This window comes from Gopherus evgoodei, chromosome 8, assembly GCF_007399415.2.
Source record: "Gopherus evgoodei ecotype Sinaloan lineage chromosome 8, rGopEvg1_v1.p, whole genome shotgun sequence".
In the NCBI taxonomy this organism is placed as follows: Eukaryota; Metazoa; Chordata; order Testudines; family Testudinidae; genus Gopherus; species Gopherus evgoodei.
In genome coordinates, this window is record NC_044329.1 from 94,859,184 (window position 1) to 94,880,034 (window position 20,851).

The following is a 20,851-nucleotide window of genomic DNA, read 5'->3' on the forward strand; positions in this document are numbered from 1 at the left end:
AGAACTCCCAGATATAGGGGCCAGAACTTCCAGACTTCAGTCTGATGTGGAACAAGAACCCCAGCTACAAAAGAATCCATAAGCTGAAACTCCAATGAAGAAGGCTTCAATGACTGATTCTCTGGGATTTTTATGCTGCGTGCATGTGTTATTTTGTTCCTTTTGTTCCCCATCAAGCCAACTTGGTCTGCAGACTGGACATCTGATCCCTAAAACTAATTCTCCCAAGGTCCATGAGCTTCACCCAGTATCTAATTTACTTTGGTTGGGTCATGCATGATTTATATCCTTTACTGAGATTTTTAGAACAAAGTTTTACGTTCTGCATTCTTACACAGTGAATGATTTTGCAATGCAATATGGAAAACCAAGCATGAACATAACTGATTTTTAAAAGAGGTACGAAGTCAAAATGGCTCAAAGAGCCAATCTCATTAAAGACATTACTATTTAGTGAAATTTCTTCAGTGGGGGCAAAAAGAAGGAACAAATTTTGGATGTTAGAAGGAAAATACATCAACTTCAATTATCAGCTGTTATGAAAAAAAAAGTTCCCATGTGGCAGAGATGGGCTCCACTTAACGAAGAGAGGGAAGAGCATCTTCGCAAGCAAGCTGGCTAACGTAGTGAGGAGGGCTTTAAACTAGGTTCACCGGGGAAGGAGACCAAAGCCCTGAGGTAAGTGGGGAAGTGGGATGCCGGAAGGAAGCACGAGCAGGAGAGCATAAGAGAGGAGGACTCCTACCTCATACTGAGAAAGCAGGACAATCAGCAAGTTATCTTAAGTGCCTATACACAAATACAAGAAGCCTGGGAAACAAGCAGGGAAAACTGGAAGTCCTGGCACAGTCAAGGAATTATGATGTGATTGGAATAACAGAGACCTGGTGGGATAAATCACATGACTGGAGTACTATCATGCATGGATATAAACTGTTTAGGAAGGACAGGCAGGGCAGAAAAGGTGGAGGAGTTGCATTTTATGTAAGAGAGCAGTATGACTGCTCAGTGCTCCAGTATGAAACTGCAGAAAAACCTGAGAGTCTCCGGATTAAGTTTAGAAGTGTGAGCAAGAAGGGTGATGTCGTGGTGGGAGTCTGCTATAGACCACTAAATCAGGGAGATGAGGTGGATGAGGCTTTCTTCCGGCAACTAACAGAAGTTACTATATCACAGGCCCTGGTTCTCATGGGGGACTTTACCCCAATATCTGCTGGGAGAGCAACACAGTGGTGCACAGACAATCCAGGAAGTTTTTGGAAAGTGTAGGGGACAATTTCCTGGTGCAAGTGCTGGAGGAACCAACTAAGGGCAGAGCTCTTCTTCACCTGCTGCTCACAAACAGGGAACAATTAGTAGGGGAAACAAAAGTGGATGGGAACCTGGGAGGCAGTGACCATGAGATGGTCGAGTTCAGGATCCTGACACAAGGAAAAAAGGAGAGCAGCAAAATACTGACCCTGGACTTCAGAAAAGCAGACTTTGACTCCCTCAGGGAACTGATGGACAGGATCCCCTGGGAGAATAACATGAGGGGGAAAGGGGTCCAGGAGAGCTGGCTGTATTTTAAAGAATCCTTATTGAGGATGCACGAACAAACCATCCCCATGTGTGGAAAGAATAGTAAATATGGCAGGCAACCAGCTTGGCTTAACAGTGAGATCCTTGTTGATATAAACACAAAAAAGAAGCTTACAAGAAGTGGAAGATTGGACAAATGACCAGGGAGGAGTATAAAAATATTGCTCAGGCATTCAGGAATGAAATCAAGAAGGCCAAATCACACTTGGAGTTGCAGCTAGCAAGAGATGTTAAAAGCAACAAGAAGGGTTTCTTTAGGTATGTCAGCAACAAGAAGAAAGTCAAGGAAAGTGTGGGCCACTTACTGAATGAGGGAGGCAACCTAGTGACAGAGGATGTGGAAAAAGCTAATGTACTCAATGCTTTTTTTGCCTCTGTCTTCACGAACAAGGTCAGCTCCCAGACTACTGCACTGGACAGCACAACATGGGGAGGAGGTGACCAGCCCTCTGTGGAGAAAGAAGTGGTTCAGGACTATTTAGAAACTTTAGCAAAGCTTTTTGATATGGTCTCCCACAGTTTTCTTGCCGGCAAGTTAAAGTAGTATGGGATGGATGAATGGAATATAAGGTGGATAGAAAGCTGGCTAGATCATCACGCTCAACGGGTAGTGATCAATGGCTCCATGTCTAGTTGGAAGCCGGTATCCAGCAGAGTGCCCCAAGGGTCAGTCCTGGGGCCGGTTTTGTTCAATACCTTCATTAATGATCTGGAGGATGGCGTGGACTGCACCCTCAGCAAGTTTGCAGATGACGCTAAACTGGAAGAAGTGGTAGATATGCTGGAGGGTAAGGATAGGATACAGAGGGACAAATTAGAGGATTGGTCCAAAAGAAATATGATGAGGTTCAACAATGACAAGTGCAGAGTCCTGCACTTAGGATGGAAGAATCCCATGCACTGCTACAGACTAGGGACCAAGTGGCTAGGCAACAGTTCTGCAGAAAACGATCTAGGGGTTACATTGGACGAGAAGCTGGATATGAGTCATCAGTGTGCCCTTGATGCCAAGAAGGCTAACAGCATTTTGGGCTGTATAAGTAGGGGCATTGCCAGCAGATTGAATAGAGGGGAATGATCATGTCTTTCAACATTGGTGAGACCTCATCTGGAGTACTGTGTCCAGTTTTGGGCCCCACACAACAAGAAGGATGCAGAAAAATTGGAAAGAGTCCAGTGGAGGACAACAAAAATGATTAGGGGGCTTGAGCACATGACTTATGAGGAGAGGCTGAGGGAACTGGGATTGTTTAGTCTTCAGAAGAGAAGAATGAGGGGGGATTTGATAGCTGCTTTCAACTACCTGAAAGGGGGTTCTGAAGAGGATGGAGCTAGACTGTTCTCAGTGGCAGCAGATGATAGAAGTAGTAGTAACGGTCTCAAGTTGCAGTGAGAGAGGTTTAGGTTAGATATTAGGAAAAACTTTTTCACTAGGAGGGTGTTGAAGCACTGCAATGGGTTACCTAGGGAGATGGTGGAATCTTCTTCCTTAGAGGTTTCTAAAGTTAAAGCTTGACCAAGTCCTGGCTGGGTTGATTTAGTTGTGGATTGGTCCTGCTTTGAGCAGGGGATTGGACAAGATGACCTCCTGTGGTCCCTTCCAACCCTGATGTTCTATGATTCTATGATTCAAAATAGAGAAATGAGGGTATTTGTTTCAACCACAATAATTTTATCATACCCTCCTCAGAAGGTGTTTTATATGTTCCCTTGCCAAATTGTATCCGATTTCTTTCTTAACTCTTTATTGGATTTAGGAAAGCTACTCATGCTCTTTCTTATGACAGGTTGGATTGCAAACAGAAGATTTAGGGAATATCTACTATCTCTCAGTTGTAATGTATCGTATGGAACCATGCTAACACCTTCTGTAGAGTTTAGTGCTATAATAAGTCTGACATGGTGGCTTGTTTATATAACAGTGACACTTCCTGATCCTTTTCACAAGTTGATACAAGTTGTTGTATGTAAAATAGCTAAATGCTACTTCTGTAATATGCATCAAAGGGAATGCCCATGTCAGTTTTCTCTGCAGCCCTGTCCTAGAAAATCCTACGCAAACAGAAGAACTTGTGTATCTTTTCATATGGACCTGCTTATTTAACAGCATCTCACACAGAATACCTTTATACAATGGAGGAAAATGCACAATGAACTCCTTCAATTTTTGTGGGCTCAGAATTTCATTAAAAATCTTAAGTGAACTGCAAGCTCCATAAAACATTTTGATCTTACCAAGTTGTGACAGCAGAATCAACAGCAGAGCGTATACTCCTGCTGGGCAATCACTATCCACCTGAGCAGCAGAGACAAGGTATTTGGGGCACAGGCGTATAAAAGAGTGACAAACAAGAGTTTACAATTCACTGCTTGACCCCTCCTCTAACTAATTTTCCCCTGGCTGTGCAAGAGTAATAGGAAATGAAGGAAGTGGAGAGGGTTTGAGAGGGAAAGCAAGGTGTTTTGTGTTAGCTAGGCTAAGTTAAATTTGATGGCAAGGGATCAAAGAAACAGAGACTGAATGGATGGAGACAGATCAGGAGTGAAGAGGCACATTTATGAATGGTCAGGGAAGATAGAAATGCCAGTTGAAGTTATGTGTTCAAAAGAAATCACCCAAAGTTAAGATGTAGAGGAAGAAGAAGAGAGGGCCTAAGACACGAATTTGTGGGAAACTCACAGACACTGCAAGAAAGGAGGAGAACCTAGGCTATGGAACTCACTACCAGAAAAGCAACACCATGCATTGCGTTCAATACAAAATACAAAACTCCTCTCCTCTTTGACTTAGCTTTTCCTCAATAAAAAATTCACAAACAAAGCCCCAACCACCACCACCACCACCACCACCAAACTCCACACAAGAAGCTGCAAAGGAAGGAAGGAAGATAGAGAAAGATTATTTCTATGTGAAAATAGGAGTGGATCAGATACTGCTATAAGGAGGGTTCATACAAACGAATAGACTAGATGGATCCAGTGAAGGAGGCACCATGGGAACTAAAGTGAAGGAGGAGGTGAACTAGGAGAAGACAGTGTCACAAAAAAGACAAAGGAGAATAAGTTGCCATGAAAAACAGTGTGGTGAACAGAGTCAAAAACAGCAGGGGAGTCATGGAGAAGAACGAGTACACCTGGCCAGATTTGAGGACTTTGAAATCATTAAACCCTTAGTGAGAAGTATCAGTGACATGGAGAGAGAAGCCAGACTGGAAAGGACCCATGACAGAGTTGGAGGATATGAATTTGAGGCAGCTATTGTAAACTTTTCACTCAAGGAGTTTTGAATTTAAAAAGAAAAGAAGAGGGGAGACTGAGAAATAGTTACAGAGGAAGGTAGATTTGAAGGTTGGCTTGTTGAGGGTGGAAAAGAGGAGGGGAGGGAAGACAGAGGATGAGTCCAAAGTTCAAATGCTATATCCCCTTTACTCTTTCTTCAATTCACTTCTGTCAAGCTATTAAAAAAACTCTTGGGCCTGTCCTAACTTCCTTCAATTCAACATATCTTAAATTGATCAAAAAATTGTTCAATCAAAACTATCATCTTTGATTTTGGATTCTAAACTTACATTCTCTCAACTATTAGGAACTTTGATGTCTCACAATCTTCAACAGATGCTCTCCACTCTCATCTGCAAATTCTCCACTCTCCCCAGAATATTGCCTGTGTCATGTGCGACTTAAACCACCCATTTGAAGAAATGCTTATTCTTACCTTCCTTTCCTCTCAGTCTGATGGCTATAATATTAAAACTATTCTTCATGCATGTAACTCAGTTAAGATTCTTTATAGGGAAGTCACTGACACCATGCCCCACATCTATGGTGCAAACACTTACTTCACCGTGGAAAAGGTTATATGGCACTAGTAGTAAAAATGGGTCAGAACTTAATAACCAGATAGTAACAGACTGTGAATCCAAGTGACGACTGAACCTTATGATATTCTGAACAAAAAGTGCACTCAACTATGCTTATAGCTTTATCCATCGCTTCACATGGACTCAGACATTCTATGTTTCAGAGTGACATACAGAATGACATGGAATTCTACTATACAGATTACTCTGAAGAAATAGACAGCCCCAGATTTTGAGAGCACAAAGTGTCTAAAGTTTTAAACTTTAAGCCACTCCTTGTGTGGCATAAAGACAGTTGATTGTATTAATCGCTGGTGCTTAAGCCAACAGCTGTAGTTTTTCCCTCTCTGTTTCCTAGACATCATTGTTTACATGGTGTTTTTTGTTTTGTTTTTTAAATAAAAATTGAGTGGCCTTCCAGAAAAGTTCCCAGTTGACAGAAAACTATAAATAATTGCCTTCAGGCATCAGTTGGTAAGAAAATGTTAATGACTGACCAAAAAAAAAAAAAAAAAAAAGGAGCCAGTCACAGGGGATTTAATTTGCTTACATTTTATTTGCATTTGCTCAAGATGCTCAGTTGGATGTATCACTCTTACTCATAAAACTCCAGTTATACTACTCATGATTCATTAGGATTGAAAGACCAAGTTATCAATAAACCAGAAGTGCTCAATTATTCTTCTATCCACTTCAATATTGAGCTTTTAACTACAGAAATTATACTCTATTGTAGCCCCATTTTTCTTCTTTGACAGTTAACTACTCATCACACTACTTACAATGTTTAAGTAGATATAAATAAATGTCTAGAGTTAATGTGCGCATCTGTGACGGGGATTTAAGCTAGTGTGGTTTTTTTTCCTCAAGTAAAAAAAAAGTGTAGTGAAGGCTTCAATAAAGAAGACCAACTTCAGTTTCTGAATTTCCCAAGCACACTTTTTACTTTCAAAAGCCATCTGATATGTATAAGTTAGCCCATGTGACTTTTATGTGGCGTGCAGACCACCCAGAAAAGGTAGTGAAAGATTCTTCAACTTTAAATTAAAGCCAGTGAGCCCTTCTTTACCAAAGTCAAGATGATTTAAGGACTAAAACGTCAACTTATCATGACAATTGCCCCATTTTGGACATGTTGCACACAAGCACACACATTTGTGCATGCTCATACAGAAACAAATTTCTTTACAATGGACTGCACAATAAGCCACATTCTTTCTAATACCATATACAGTATGGCATAGATTTTTCAAGGCAACTAATGATTTTTGGTTGCTTCCATTTTTGGATGCCCAACTTAAGACATCTTATGGTCAATCCGTTGAGAGTCTGCCTCAGCACTTTCTGGAAAAGCAGTCCCTTTTAAGGTGTCTCAATTTGGGCATCCAAAAACTAAGGCCACCAAATCACTTCTCATTTTTCAAAATCTCGTCCCATATCATAGGGTAAAAGCACACAAAAGACCAGATTTCATGGGGAAAGACCAGATTTCACGGTCTGTGACATGTTTTTCATGGTCATGAATTTGTAGGGCCCCTACTTATAATCCATCTTTTGTAGATAATAAACTTGTTTTATGTTTCATCTAAACCAGTGTGCCTTTAAGTGAAGTGTCTGGAGAAAAGTCTCAGCTTGGTTTAACACAGGCTTGTTGCATATTCCTCTCCACATTGAGAGGGGGGCAAACTGGGTAATAAATTCACACTGGTCGGGGTTTCAGTCAGGGCAGGACATTACAGCTCTGGGGTCCTAGGCTGAGAAGCTGGTGGTATCTTAACTATAATCTCTCTATTGTTGGTTCATGCAGTGGCTGGTCAGCCTCATGTAACTGCAGCTGGATGTGTCCCTGCCTGTGCAAATGCTGGTGGGAATATAAGACCAGGAGTGGTCTACAGCTTGTCACAGCAGCACCGTGTGAGTGGAAACTCAGGCTGGTGAGTCAGAGGACTCAGTGGTACCTCAGTTCCAGGTGGTACCCCGGGGGGAACCATCACAATAAGTTCCACTGTATCTAAAGTGGAAGAATATACAAGGTTCTTTCCCTCCTTTCTCCCCTCCCCCCTCTCCTGAGTTAAGCACAAGCTCCTCTCTGACTGCCCCCATCTTATTTACTTCACAGCCTTCAGAAGGGGATTAGTTTGTTGTCTGTAGTGAAAACCAATGACCTTTTGAGTTTAAAATGTAATCTCCAGGGGGCAATAATTTTTTTTAAAACCTAGTGGCAACAGAGTAGCTTTTAAAATCCAAGCAGCCACAGTTTTTAACATTAATCTTCACCACCAGTGATTCTGTGCATGTTTATACAAATAGAATATGGTGTGGCACCAGGTTCAGTCCACATATTATACTGTGATAATTAACACAGCCCTTTAAATTGGTTTCAATATTAATGTACAGTATGTTAATTTAAGACTAGTAGTAATATGAAAACTTTAGAATCCATCATTAATCCAGTATTTTTAAAATACTATATTACCAATATGCATTCAACTTCTTTCAAGAAAAAAATTAGGAACCTACCAAACAACATGACTGGCAATATTTTTGAAAATTCCAGACAATGAACAGTACTGTAAACTCAACTACTCCTCACTAGTATATAGATTTGATACTATGACATGAGAGATCTTTTTTAGTTACAGTATAACTATGACACTGAGCCCTTTTAATGTCCCTAATGACAAAAAGCCATTTTTTGTCCAATTATGAGAAAGTAGTGTGAATTTTTGTATGTTTTGGATAGTTGTGTGATATTTAGATATATAATATGGATGGATGCAGCTATGCTAAGTACTAAATTCCTAACAAAACAAAAGTAAACCCTAGTGCATAAAACACCAATGAATTAAATACATTAGAAATGTCCTCAGATCTTTATGGGTATTATTATTTTGTTTCCTCAACACTGTTGCCATGGTTTCTTTGGGAACAATGCTGCATATCGCAATGAGTAATTAAATTTTAGAAAGGGAAACTGTCAGGTAGTTTAGGATAAAAATATATATTTAGTAAGAACAAACGGATTTGTTAAGACCTAATGTTAATTGAAATTTTTTAAATTTTATTTATATACAAATATTTTGCAGAAATATTAACAGAAAAGTGAATCCAACCTAGGCAATTAGACAACACAATGAAATGTAGTTTAGAAATTTAGTTGTAATGCACTTGGGAAAAAATAATTTGAACTTCTCAAACACATAGGTGGGTTCACATAGGTGGGTTCAAGAAAAAAATATTTTTATAGACACAGACCACTGACAGAATGAGACTGGCGTGTCATTGGGAACAGCTCCCTAAAAACCTCTGTCGAGTTGAGTCACAAGAATAGTCTAGAACACCAGCAATGTGAGAATGCTTTGTCAGGAATGGGATAGAGAATAATACTGAAACTAATACAAGGCCTTTATACCAAATTGATGGCACATCCTGATCCTCATTACTGTGTCCAGTTCTGATCATCTCAGCTTAAAAAAACAAACAAAACAGAAATAGAAGAAGTCCAGAGAAGGATAAGGAAAATTCTTAGAAACATGGAAAGTCTTCCACATAATTTAGTTAAAAGAGGCTACAAATACAAGATGACAGAACAGAGCTATACAGAGGAAACAGAAAATGGAATAGAGAAGGCCCTCCTATCATACTTCCCCCTCCTCTCGCATATTACAAGCAAAAAGGAACTGACTCCACAACTGAATTGACAGTTTACAAACACATTTAAAGCATGGAACAGACTGCAACAAAATATTGAGGCAAACTGCTTAGCAGGATACATTAAAAAGATTAGATATTCATATAAACATCATCATCTACAATTCAGGTCACAACCCAACCCTCAACTGGTACTAGGAAAAAAAAACAACTTCTCCCACAAAGCACATGTTTTGCATAATATCCATTGCCGGACTTTATCCACCATACTCTGTAGTGTCTAGTATTGGTAACTGTCAGAGACAGGATAATTGACTAGAATCTCCGCTGTCAATTCCTATGAACAGTGTTATCACACTTATCAATCTAGTTTCACCAACCTGCATGAATTCAAACAGTACCAAAAGAATTCAAAACAAACACCAAAGATGAACAGTAAAATTTCCTTTTTACAATCTTTGAGTTTTCATAAACTAAAGTTGGGCTTACTTACACTTGGGGTGATTTTTAAATGTATGATTTATTTTATCCGATAGCCTACTTCTCATCCTGCGTCACTAATCATACTATCATAGACAAGCATGAAAGTTGAGCTCTGATATATTATGCACCTTAATTTCAACTCCAGCAAAGAATAACATTCTTAAAACTGAAGTTTTTTTTCAAATAGTACCTAAAATTGCTAGAATTTTTCTTATATTATTCCATTTTCCACATATTAACTCAACTCCAAGAATGACCATAACCATATCCAAATTACTGTATTTCCTTTGAACTAGAGAAGGGCTGAGGTCTAATTTCAAATCCTAATTTGCCTAAAGTTTGAGTGTGCTATATTTGAATCCAGAGTTTAATTCAAGCCCTTCTCTATTTTGACTTATTGCCCTGGAAAGTAATTCATGTCTGATAGCTTCTTCCATTTAGTTAGTTACTTGGAGAGTTCGTTTACTTATCTGCACATCCAATTTAAATGCATATGCTGATGCAAAGTTATAAAATGCTCTTGAAAGAGTACAACTGTCCAGCCACCAAATTAAAAATTACTTGCATGTTTTGAGGGCAATTCATTTTTCCCCTGGGAAAACTCTGCTCTGAGGCAGTTTTGTTTTTACTGAATGTTAAAATAGGTTTGATGGAGTCTAAGGAGGTCAAGTTACTTGCATAAGGTCACATAAGTGAGTTAGTGGTTTAAATGGGAATCAGAAGCCAGTTCTGTGTTCTAGCCCCTAGATCAGTTACATAAAACAATGTTTGCCATTTCTATCAAAATTGATCACATTTAGCATGAGATGGAGTTCTGAGAATAAGCAAGTTAAAAGAAAAATTAGAATTTTAGATTTGTCTTTCATTCAATCTGTTCCTTTAGCCTTTATTTCACGCACTGCAGTGTATTAAAACAGAAATAACCAATGTGGGGGCCTACACTTACCTAATATTAAACTCAAGATTTAATTTTTTTTAACCCAAACATATGCTGAATTTTCAAATCTATTATTTTAAATAAACAGACAAAAATTTGAGTGATGCAAACAGATGTAATAAGCTAATCATAAATCAGATGAGCTTCAGCTGAAATTAAATTTGAAAGATCACAAGTACACAACACTGCACATACAATATCAATGTGTTAGTGATCACTAAACATGCACCTAAAGTGAAGATTATTTGAAGGGCACAGTCAACTTGAAATCTAGTCAATTTTTTTTAGGAAAGCAGTGTCAATACTATATCTGTCTCCAAGTCCTGCCTATACTAGACATGTTTTTCACTCCCTTGTTGCTGAGTGAAAAACCCATACAGAAAAGTAAATTGCCTTTCTATTCAGAGGAGAGCAAAGTTACTAGATGGGTACAAAGTAAACAACCTTTAGTTATTGTTCATTCCGATTTCATGTGTAAGAATAGTCAATAAAATAAATTCAGACAAAAGTGCGATATATAAGTTGACTGTGTCCCTTTAAAAACCCAACACTTTCACCCAACGGATGGCCAGGGATTTTTATACATTCCATTTTTTCCTTACCTGTTGAACTTCACTTTCTCCATTTGAGATTTTTTCGGTATACACAAAGGAGTTGAATATCCGCTGTAATAAAATCAGAAATGGTGCTTAAGGGACTTTGGCATAATACTGATTTCAAGCAATATTGAAGGGCAAAAAAAACCAATAAGAATGCAATATGTTAGGAAAGGACAGATTTCATATTATGAGTCATTTAAAACAGGTTTTTAAAACTGTCAACTTTAGCTAAAGATAACCACGTTTATGCAAGCAAAAACATGCCTCTATAATTAAATAAGTAAACCAGATGTTTATGTTTTTAAAAAGAAAAATACAGGATGTTATTTGCAGAACCTCTGCTATTTTATCCAACTGATATAATTTAAAATATCTATGCTTCCTATTTAAAATCTGTTACCTCTAAATACTATAATTGTTTACAGATACTAACCACTTAACGTAATAAAGCTCTTTCAAAAAGTTATTCTTTCCATATTCTCCAAGTTTTTAATTCATTTCTGATCCTCCCATTGTTGGCTTTTGCCTGTATCCAAAAGCCTGTGGGCTAGAGACTATAAGGTGGGTCTCTGTGTTTGGATGACATGAGAATGAGACCTGATTTTGTATGCCTGCTAGGAAGTGAGACTGGCATTGAATATCCCCACGTCAGAAGACGCTGGTGTAACAGCAATTACTATTCCAATCTAAGTTTCTAGAGTCGGAAAGCAAAGGACTCTCAGAATTCTTTGAGGGGGTCAACAAGCATGTGGACAAGGGGGATCCAGTGGATATAGTGTACTTAGATTTTCAGAACAGCTTTGACAAGGTCCCTGACCAAAGGCTCATAAGCAAAGTAAGTTGTCATGGGATAAGAGCGAAGGTGCTCTCATGGACTGGTAACTGGTTAAAAGATAGGAGACAAAGGGTAGGAATAAATGGCCAGTTTTCAGAATGGAGAGAGGAAAATAAACTGTCTCCCAAGGGTCTGTACTGGGACCAGTCCTGTTCAAAATATTAATAAACGATCTGGAAAAAGGGGCAAACAGTGAGGTGGCAAAATTTGCAGATGATACAAAACTACTCAAGATAGTTAAGTCCCAAGCAGACTGCGAAGAGCTACAAAAGGATCTCACAAAACTGGGTGACGGGGCAACAAAACGGCAGATGAAATTCAATCTTGATAAATGCAAAGTAATAATGCACATTGGAAAACATAATCCCGAATATAGATATAAAATGATGGGGTCTAAATTAGCTGTTACCACTCAAGAAAGAGTTCTTGGAGTCATTGTGGATAGTTCTCAGAAAACATCCACTCAATGTGCAGCGGCAGTCAAAAAGTGAACAGAATGCTGGGAATCATTAAGAAAGGGATAAGTAAGACAGAAAATATCATATTGCTGCTACATAAATCCATGGTATGCCCTTGAATACTGCATGCAGATGTGGTCACCCCATCTCAAAAAAAAGGTATATTGGAATTAGAAAATGTTCAGAAAAGGGCAACAAAAATGTTTAGGGGTACGGAATGGCTGCCATATGAGGAGAGACTAATAAGACTGGGACTTTTCAGCTTGGAAAAGAGACAACTAAGGGGGGATATGATAGAGGTCTATAAAATCATGACTGCTGTGGAGACAGTAAATAAGGAAGTGTTATTTACTCTCTCTCATAAATACAAGAACTGGGGTTCACCAAATGAAATGAATAGGCAGCAGGAAACAAACAAAAGGAAGTACTACTTCACACAATGCACAGTCAACCTGTGGAACTCTTTGCCAGAGAATGTTGTGAAGGTCAAAACTATAACAGGGTTTAAAAAAGAACTAAATAAGCTCATGGAGGATAGGTCCATCAATGGCTATTAGCTAGAATGGGCAGGGATGGTGTCCCCTTGCCTTTGTTTGCCAGAAGCTGGAAATGGGCAACAGGGAACGAATCACCTGTTCTGTTCATTCCCTCTGGGGCACCTGGCATTGGCCATTGTCAGAAGACAGGATACTGGGCTAGATGGATCTTTGGTCTGACCTAGTATGACCATTCTTATTGTGTGTGTGGAGCCTTCATAGGCTTTATATCGTCACCAACAGTAGTTATATCCTGGCAAGGACTCACATGAGCACCTTGTTAAAATTCTGCCATCAAATTCAAAGTAAGGTGCAAGGAAACCTTCTCAAAACATCTGAGTTCTTCATCTCCCCGGGACAGCTCCAGCTAGGCATTTATACTGCGAGTACACCTCTGACATTCAACAGAGCACTGCTAAACAATCCCTGCCACAGATGGTTTATTCCCAGATCTAAAAAAAATAAAAATAAAAAATACTTCAAACGAGCAGCATTTTGCTTTTGTGATGGACCAGATGAAATTGATGGGTAGGTATTTACAAAAAGATCCCTGGGGAAGATATTCTCAACATTTCCTATTAGATTCCCCACTTCAAATACCAAGTTGAACACGGAAAGACACCATCAATACACTCAGAAGACCATTCAGGAACAAAGTACAACTATTTCTGATGAAGCACAGCTTAATACATTTAGTTGCCCAGGGATGTCTTGAAGGTGCTGAAGGGTATGCTTGTGTTCATTTTGGATAAAATGTGGTTTGCAGGGTGCTTATGCATAGGGAAGCATGCTGTGGATCACCACCCTAGGAACATTCTAGAGAAGGCCGGGGGGAGAGGGGTGAGCTCAGCGTGTGGAATGGACAACTATGACCATGTGATAAACAAATCCATTTATGGAAAGGTTAACTCTTATTTGTTAGAGGTTCATGTTATGTAACCTGTTATGTAAGTGCCACGTGCTATAAAATAGCAAGGGGAGGGGCTCCTTGCTGGAGGGACTCTGCCTGATTTTTTGTATCAGGGGCTCTCCTTTTGTGCATGTTGAATAAAGCCTTGTTGAACTGAATTGAATCGCATCGAATTGAAGTCCCTTGATTCTACCCAGCATCAGACTCATTGGGAACCACAAAATCTCAACAGTAGCTATGGGGATTGATTGTACTTTTAATGCAGAAAATAAATGAATAGATTGTCCAGTCCTTTGCCCCACCCCAATCTTGCTCTATTAGAACACGAATTCCTGATATATGAGATTTGTCACATGCTGGGGAGGGGGTAATTTTAAAATTAATTAAAATATTTGCCATTCATTGCTGGAATATATATAGCAGCTTTCACCCAGATACCTGACCTCAGGGTGCTTTGCAAGAAAAAAAGAAGCCAGCCATCAGAGGTGCAACTTCTTGGTTTGTACTGCAGAAACAAGGGAGGGGGGGAACTGTTTGAAATGGAGAGGGAGTAAATTGTTGATTAAATAAATATTACTTCAAAAATTTAAGAAGACTAAATACTACAAAAATAATTTAAAAAGACAACAGTTGGCCCTTTGAATGTTAAAGTTAACTAATGTTTAATATTTAGGGGCATATCTTTAAAAAAATAATAAAAGTCATAATAAATTATTACTGTGGGATTTTTATACATATTAAAGTGACTCATTTTTCAGTGATGTTTTCCTTTATTTAAGAATCCTGTAGTAATGCTGCAGTAGAATATGTAGTCATTTTGCTCCTTACTAAAGGCTTTAACCAATACAACTCAGATTAAACTTTTGCTTCTGCACCTGTCTTTATCATTTTACTTCTGAGAAGAAAAAAAGTAAACAACCGACACCACAATCTAAACTGAAGTTACTCCACAAAAACTTATGGCCCATGGCAGCCTCTCTACCATTTACCGGAGCCTCAGTGCATCACACAGGGAAGAGAGTGAAGCACTGGAGATTACATTAGAGACTTCAAAGACACTAAAATGTCAATTACACAAAAGAAAAAACAAAAAAGAGGGTGAAATCCTGGCTCTACTGAAGTCAATGAGAGTTTTGCCATTGATTTAAAAAGGGTCAGGATTTCACCCAGAGAGTGAACATCGCATACATCAACATGGAGCCCAATGCATGGAAATGCAGCAGCAAGAATATCAGCTGTTCCTATCTGGCTAAATATGTGCCCTGACAGCTATTCAGAGATACTATGGTGGAGGACATGAAGTAGACGAACTGCTTCATGTTTATAGCAATGCTGTAAGTCTGAAACAGACTTCCCAGACCCTCCGTTCAGATCTCCTAAGTTTTAACAATATAAAATCAGAATTATTTAGAGCTACATAAGGTGTTTAACGTTGAACCAAATGAAGTTTAACAGAAGTTGTTCAACAACTGCATGAGTTTTCCAGGTGAGAGTCTGGCCTATTTGCTTTTAGTCAGAATGTACACATATACTGACAGCAGAGGCACTCTGGAAAATCTTGGCTTATGACCGTCACTTTCCCTTATCCCTTTTCCTCTTGAGGACTTTAGGAATTTCAGAAATTTGAATTCTTAATTTGAGAGCATCATTTGGAAGGGCAGAAGTAAACCTCCTCAGTTCACAAGTCCCAGGGAGACTAGAAGGATAAAAAAGCAAAATGCAACTACTCTAAAGACATATATGCAGATTTCTTCTTCTTTCCAGACTTCTGTTAAAAGCTCTGCTCAGGTATTTAAACTACAAACATTTTTTTTTCCTTTAGATGAGAAGATACATTTAACATCTGAGAAAAATACACTGAAGGGTGTCGTTCTGATGCAAAATATTTTAAATTAACTGAATTTTTCTCCCCACATAGCATTTAATCTCCAGATATCAAAAGAAACAACAAGGAAACAGTTTGTTAGCTAGCAAGAATAAAGCTTCCTGTCCTTAATACAAAGCTGACCTTTCCCCTATGTCTTTAAATATAGCTGTGTTTATGAACTATCAAAATAATGAGAGAGCACGTTATGAACAGTTACAAAAAAAATCACTACTTATAGTAATTCATTTGGCCACTGGAATAAATTTTTTTATTTTAAGCTTATTTTGGGTTAAGATCAATTTTAATCAAATTCTTTAAAATATTCTTTTCAGGCATAGAATTTTCTGAGTTTTATTAAAACTTTACAAGAAAAGTAAAAACATGTTAGCCAAACTGCAATTTTCAACAATTAATTAAACCAGAAATCCACACTAAATTAGGATCCCACCAGTTGAAGAAAGGGATAAATCATGGAGCAATTCATAGATACAGTCCCCTGATCTTTCACTCAGGTTACAGATGAATTGCTCTTCTACCTCTCCTAGCAATTCTATTACTTAGATATCTGTTCCCTATATAATGCAGCTATTATAGCAAAATTTAAAAAGAGCAAAGAGCAAAAATTATTTCCCTCTGTATATCAGGAGAATTTTAATCTTACGAAATAAAAAAAAATCTCTGTGCAAACATTCAGTTTTCTCATTTTTATTAAAACTATGCAAGAAAAGTAAGAAACCTATTAGCCAAAGTGCAATTTTTAACAATGAATCTAAACCAGTAATCTGCACTAAGGATTGTACCAACTGGAGAAAAGAATAAATCATAGAGCAATTGACAGATAAGATCCCCTGATCCTTTTGCCTTTTATTGTTATTTAACTAGTGCACAAAGCACATGTGAACATTTACATAGAGTGTTATTTAATTTTCTAAACAAAAAAGTGTCTTTAGTCAACTTCCAAAAGAAGTTGAAGAGATTCCACAGATTGAAAGGTAAATTTAAATTCCAGAAACTTACCAAAAAAAGGAAAAAAAAAAAAGAGAAATATTTGAGAGATCATTCTCAGTGCGGTTTTCACCATGTATTAGCATCTTCACTTTATTCTCCCCACCCCTTGCTGTTTAATTGAGTCTGCTTAACAGATGGCAGCAGAATCCTAGCTCACTTGAACAGGAACAATTACACAAGTGTTTAATGAGATAGTCATTCAAGATTATTTGTCCTGACCCATCATCACTCAGGCTAACAACAGCTCTAGGAACATAGGAATTGCCACGCTAGGTCAGACTCAAGGTCCATACAACAGCAGCAGGCACCAGATGCCTCCGACAAAGGTGCAAATAATCCTACAGTAGGCAGATGTGGGGTTATCTGTGCCCCTCCCCCAAAGGAAGGTGTCATTCTAATTCTAATAGAGATTGTCTTACATCCTGAAATGTAAAGTTTCATTTCCCTTCCAGTACTTTTTTTTCTTGGCATCAATCACCACCTTTGGTCATTCTTGTGGTTATCCAGTTTTTTAAATTTTGATAAATTATGTGACAAAGTATTTCCTTTTCTCAGTTTTAATTTTGCAGTCTTTCAATTTCACGTGCCCTTGTTCGTGTTTTGTAACATAGAGAGTAGAAGCTCCCTATCTACCTGTTCTACACCATTCATTATCTTAGATACTTTTATTATGTTCCCACTTAATCATCTTTCTAAGATACTCAATCCCATTCTTTTCAGCCTCTTCATATGAAAGCTTTTCCATCCCCTAATCAGTCTTGTCACTCTTCTCTGATCACCCTCTAATTACACCAGGTTTTAGTAGGTTCGAGCCATGCCGGTACACTCCAGAACACCATTCAGGCGTTATTATTATTTTTAGAATTCTTCTGAATGATAGCACCAGAAGAACAGGAGAACTAGAAGAGTGTTCCAGCACTTCCTTTTTTACATGAAAATCATAAAAACTCCTCAATAAGTCTTGAACAATGGTCATTAATTATTATTAAAAGTCACACTAGTCCATTCTAGATTTTTTGTGCACACATACATACATTTTAAAGTCTGGAAAGTTAGAGGTAAGTTTCCACAAACAACCCTAATTCTCCTCCTTATGTATCCCAGAACACCTTGCTTTTATACTGGACAGACCTTGCACCCACTCACTGCATCTTTTCATATTTCCAATAATCATAGATTCCAAGGCCAGAAGACACCATTGTGATCATCTAGTCTGATCTCCTATAAAACACAGGCCACAGAACTTCCTCAAAATAATTCCTAGAGCAGATCTTTTACAAAAACATCCAATCTTGATTTAAAAATTGTCAGTGATGAAGAATCCACCACGACCCTTGGTAACTTGTTCCAGTGGTTAATTATGCTCAGTGTCAAAATTGTATGCCTTATTTCCAGTCCGAATTTTATCTAGCTTCAGCTTCTACCCATCAGGTTCATGTTATTCCTTTCTCTGCTAGTCTGACGAGCCTGTTATTAAATATTTGTTCCCCATGTAAATACCTATCAACCATAATCAAGTCACCCATTAATATTTTCTCTAAGGTTTAGCTAACTAAACTGAGCTCTTTATCTTTATCACTATAAGGCATGTTTTCTAATCCTTTAATCATCCTTGTGGCTCTTCTCTGAATCCACTCCAATTAATCAACATTCTTCCATAATCGTGGGCACAAGAACTGGATACAGTATTTCAGCAGCAGTTACACTGGTGCTAAATACAGAAGCAAAACAAACTCTCTACTCTTACTCAAGATTTTCGTATTTATGCATCCCAAGATCGCATTAGCTCTTTTGGCCACAGCGTCACACTGGGAGCTCATGTTCAGCTAATCATCCACCAGGTCCCCCAAATCTCTTTCAGAGGCAGTGCTTCTCAGGACAGAGTCCACCATTCTTCAAGCATAGCCCACGTTCTTCAAGGTGGAATGGTAAGTCCCTATGGGTGTTCCACTCTAAGTGATTATCGAGTCATACCCTCTGCAGAGAGGTGGGGCTTCAGAGTGAAATCTAGGATTGATGACAGAACAGTAGAGACAAATACGTCCTGAGAAGCTGAGGCATGAGTGACTGCATAGTGTTCAGCAAATGTATGAGTGGATGTCCAAGTCACAGCTTTATGTCTTTCTGTGACGGGAACATTATTAAGACAGGCTATTGAAATAGAGAGGTGCAGAGAGAATGATCCTTATTCTGAAAGTATACGTAAAATCTTTTTGTTTTAAGGTTTTTTTGTTTTATTTTAAAAAACTATAACATTACTACAGCTAAGTAACACAAAAGGAACTAACAACTCATACTAACTAAATATTAAGAATGAGAGAAAAATTCAGTTGAGGTATGCTCAACTCGCACACTGCTGAGGCAGTTGAGAAGGAACTGAGGATGGTTCGCCCACACAACTCAATATATTCTCGGTGTAGGGCACCAGGCTGCAGAGGGCACATGTGTGGGCCAAAAAAACACTGCCACTTAAAATCTCCAATCTGAGGCACAGGAGATGCAAGCACACCTAGAGTGCTGTTCCCACAGGGACACTACTCAAAGAAGAACAACATCTGTTTTTACCCCAAATATAGAACAGAAACATTTATTGAACACTTCTGCCCTTTCTGCGCCACTATTAATAATGCTACCACTTCCAACCAGTAATTGACTAATACCACTGTCAGGATGCTTTTTGTTCCTAATATTTTTTTTAAAATTCCCTCTTACTGTCCCCTAGCTCCCCATCCATAGCCTTCTCCCTGTGTCTCTTTGCTTCCCCTATCAATTCCCTACAGTTTCCAACTTCTGACCTATATTCACCACCATCAATTTCCACTTTCTCCTTTTGTTATATATATTTTATAGCTGCCTTCACTTTCCCTCTAAATCAGGTTAGTTTTTTAACGAACACAGCCTTTTTCCTCACTTGTGGGACTGTGGCTTTTTGGGCATTTAGTAAAGTGTTCTTATATGATTCCACCATCATCATTTGCATTTTTTCTGATTAAATTCCTTCTCTCTACTGATTTGGCTCATAATTTCTTTTCAGCTTTGTGAAAATTGGCCCTGTTAAAGCACCATGTATACATATTACTCGTCTGGACTATGTTCTGCTTGCACATGATAAATGTGATCAGATTCATGATCACTTGTAGCTAAAAGCTACCATTAATTTTTAGTTCTGCAATGAGCCACATATCTCCTACTATAGTAGCCCATAAACTACCCTAGAATTTTGTCATTACACAGTGAATACCAATCTAGCCAGAAAACCTTTTCATTCACCCTCCCTGAATGAGCCAGCTAAAACATCCACTCTCTTTTTCAACAAATACAGACTTGTCCCTCCCTCAGTGACATTCCTACTATAGTCAACAAGCAACATTTTGATGTATCTTAGCAGCTACACATAGTCTTCAAGCATAATACACCATAAAGTGGGCCATGGCAAGATAGAGAGGCAGAGTTAATGTTATTTATGGAATCTGAGCTTGGAATTTCCAGACATTGATTCCCCCCACCCATATAGTTCTCCCGTCTTCTGTTGATAGGGCTATACACTGGTGAAATGCACAAACTCTGGCAGATGTCATAAGCTCCACAAAGACTGATGAATTCTTAGGAGGGTTATTGTTTCATTGTTCTCTTGTATTCCCCCATCTACCTGTCTCTATCTGTTATCTTTTTTCTTAGACTGTAAGCTCTTTGGGGCAGGACTGTCTTTTTATTCCTGTCGAGTATCAGCAGGGTGGCCGTGTTAGTCTGTATCCACAAAAAGAATGAGGAGTCCAGTGGCACCTTAAAGCCTAACTGATTTATTTGGGCATAATGGGTAAAAAACACGTCTTCAGGTGCGTTCTTTTTCTTCCGTGTTCATACAGCATCTAAGACAATGGGGTCCAGGTTCCAGGTGCTATGGTAATATAAGCCATGGTAATAAACAATTCTCAAGTCTGCAGTATGGACTCCTATATACCCACATAAGAGCCCAACTGTACATGTCTTCTGGACCATACCCAGCTCCATCACCTACTATTCAGAACCCTCTCCACACTACTCCTATACTTGACCATCAATTTCCCTTTCCCTTCAACATCGGAGCACACAGATTATACTTACACTGGAGTTTAGAGAGGAAATT

General features: G+C 38.6%; 1 protein-coding gene across 2 annotated transcripts in view; it reads right to left on the reverse strand.

Moving 5' to 3' along the window:
* CACHD1 (cache domain containing 1) overlaps positions 1-20,851 on the reverse strand; it is a 210,530-nt gene that overhangs the window by 123,549 nt on the left and 66,130 nt on the right. For both annotated transcript variants that reach the window (XM_030572407.1, XM_030572408.1), the window contains exon 2: positions 11,115-11,177. In XM_030572407.1, the coding sequence (XP_030428267.1) occupies positions 11,115-11,177 (63 nt within the window). The remainder of the gene's footprint in view (positions 1-11,114; positions 11,178-20,851) is intronic.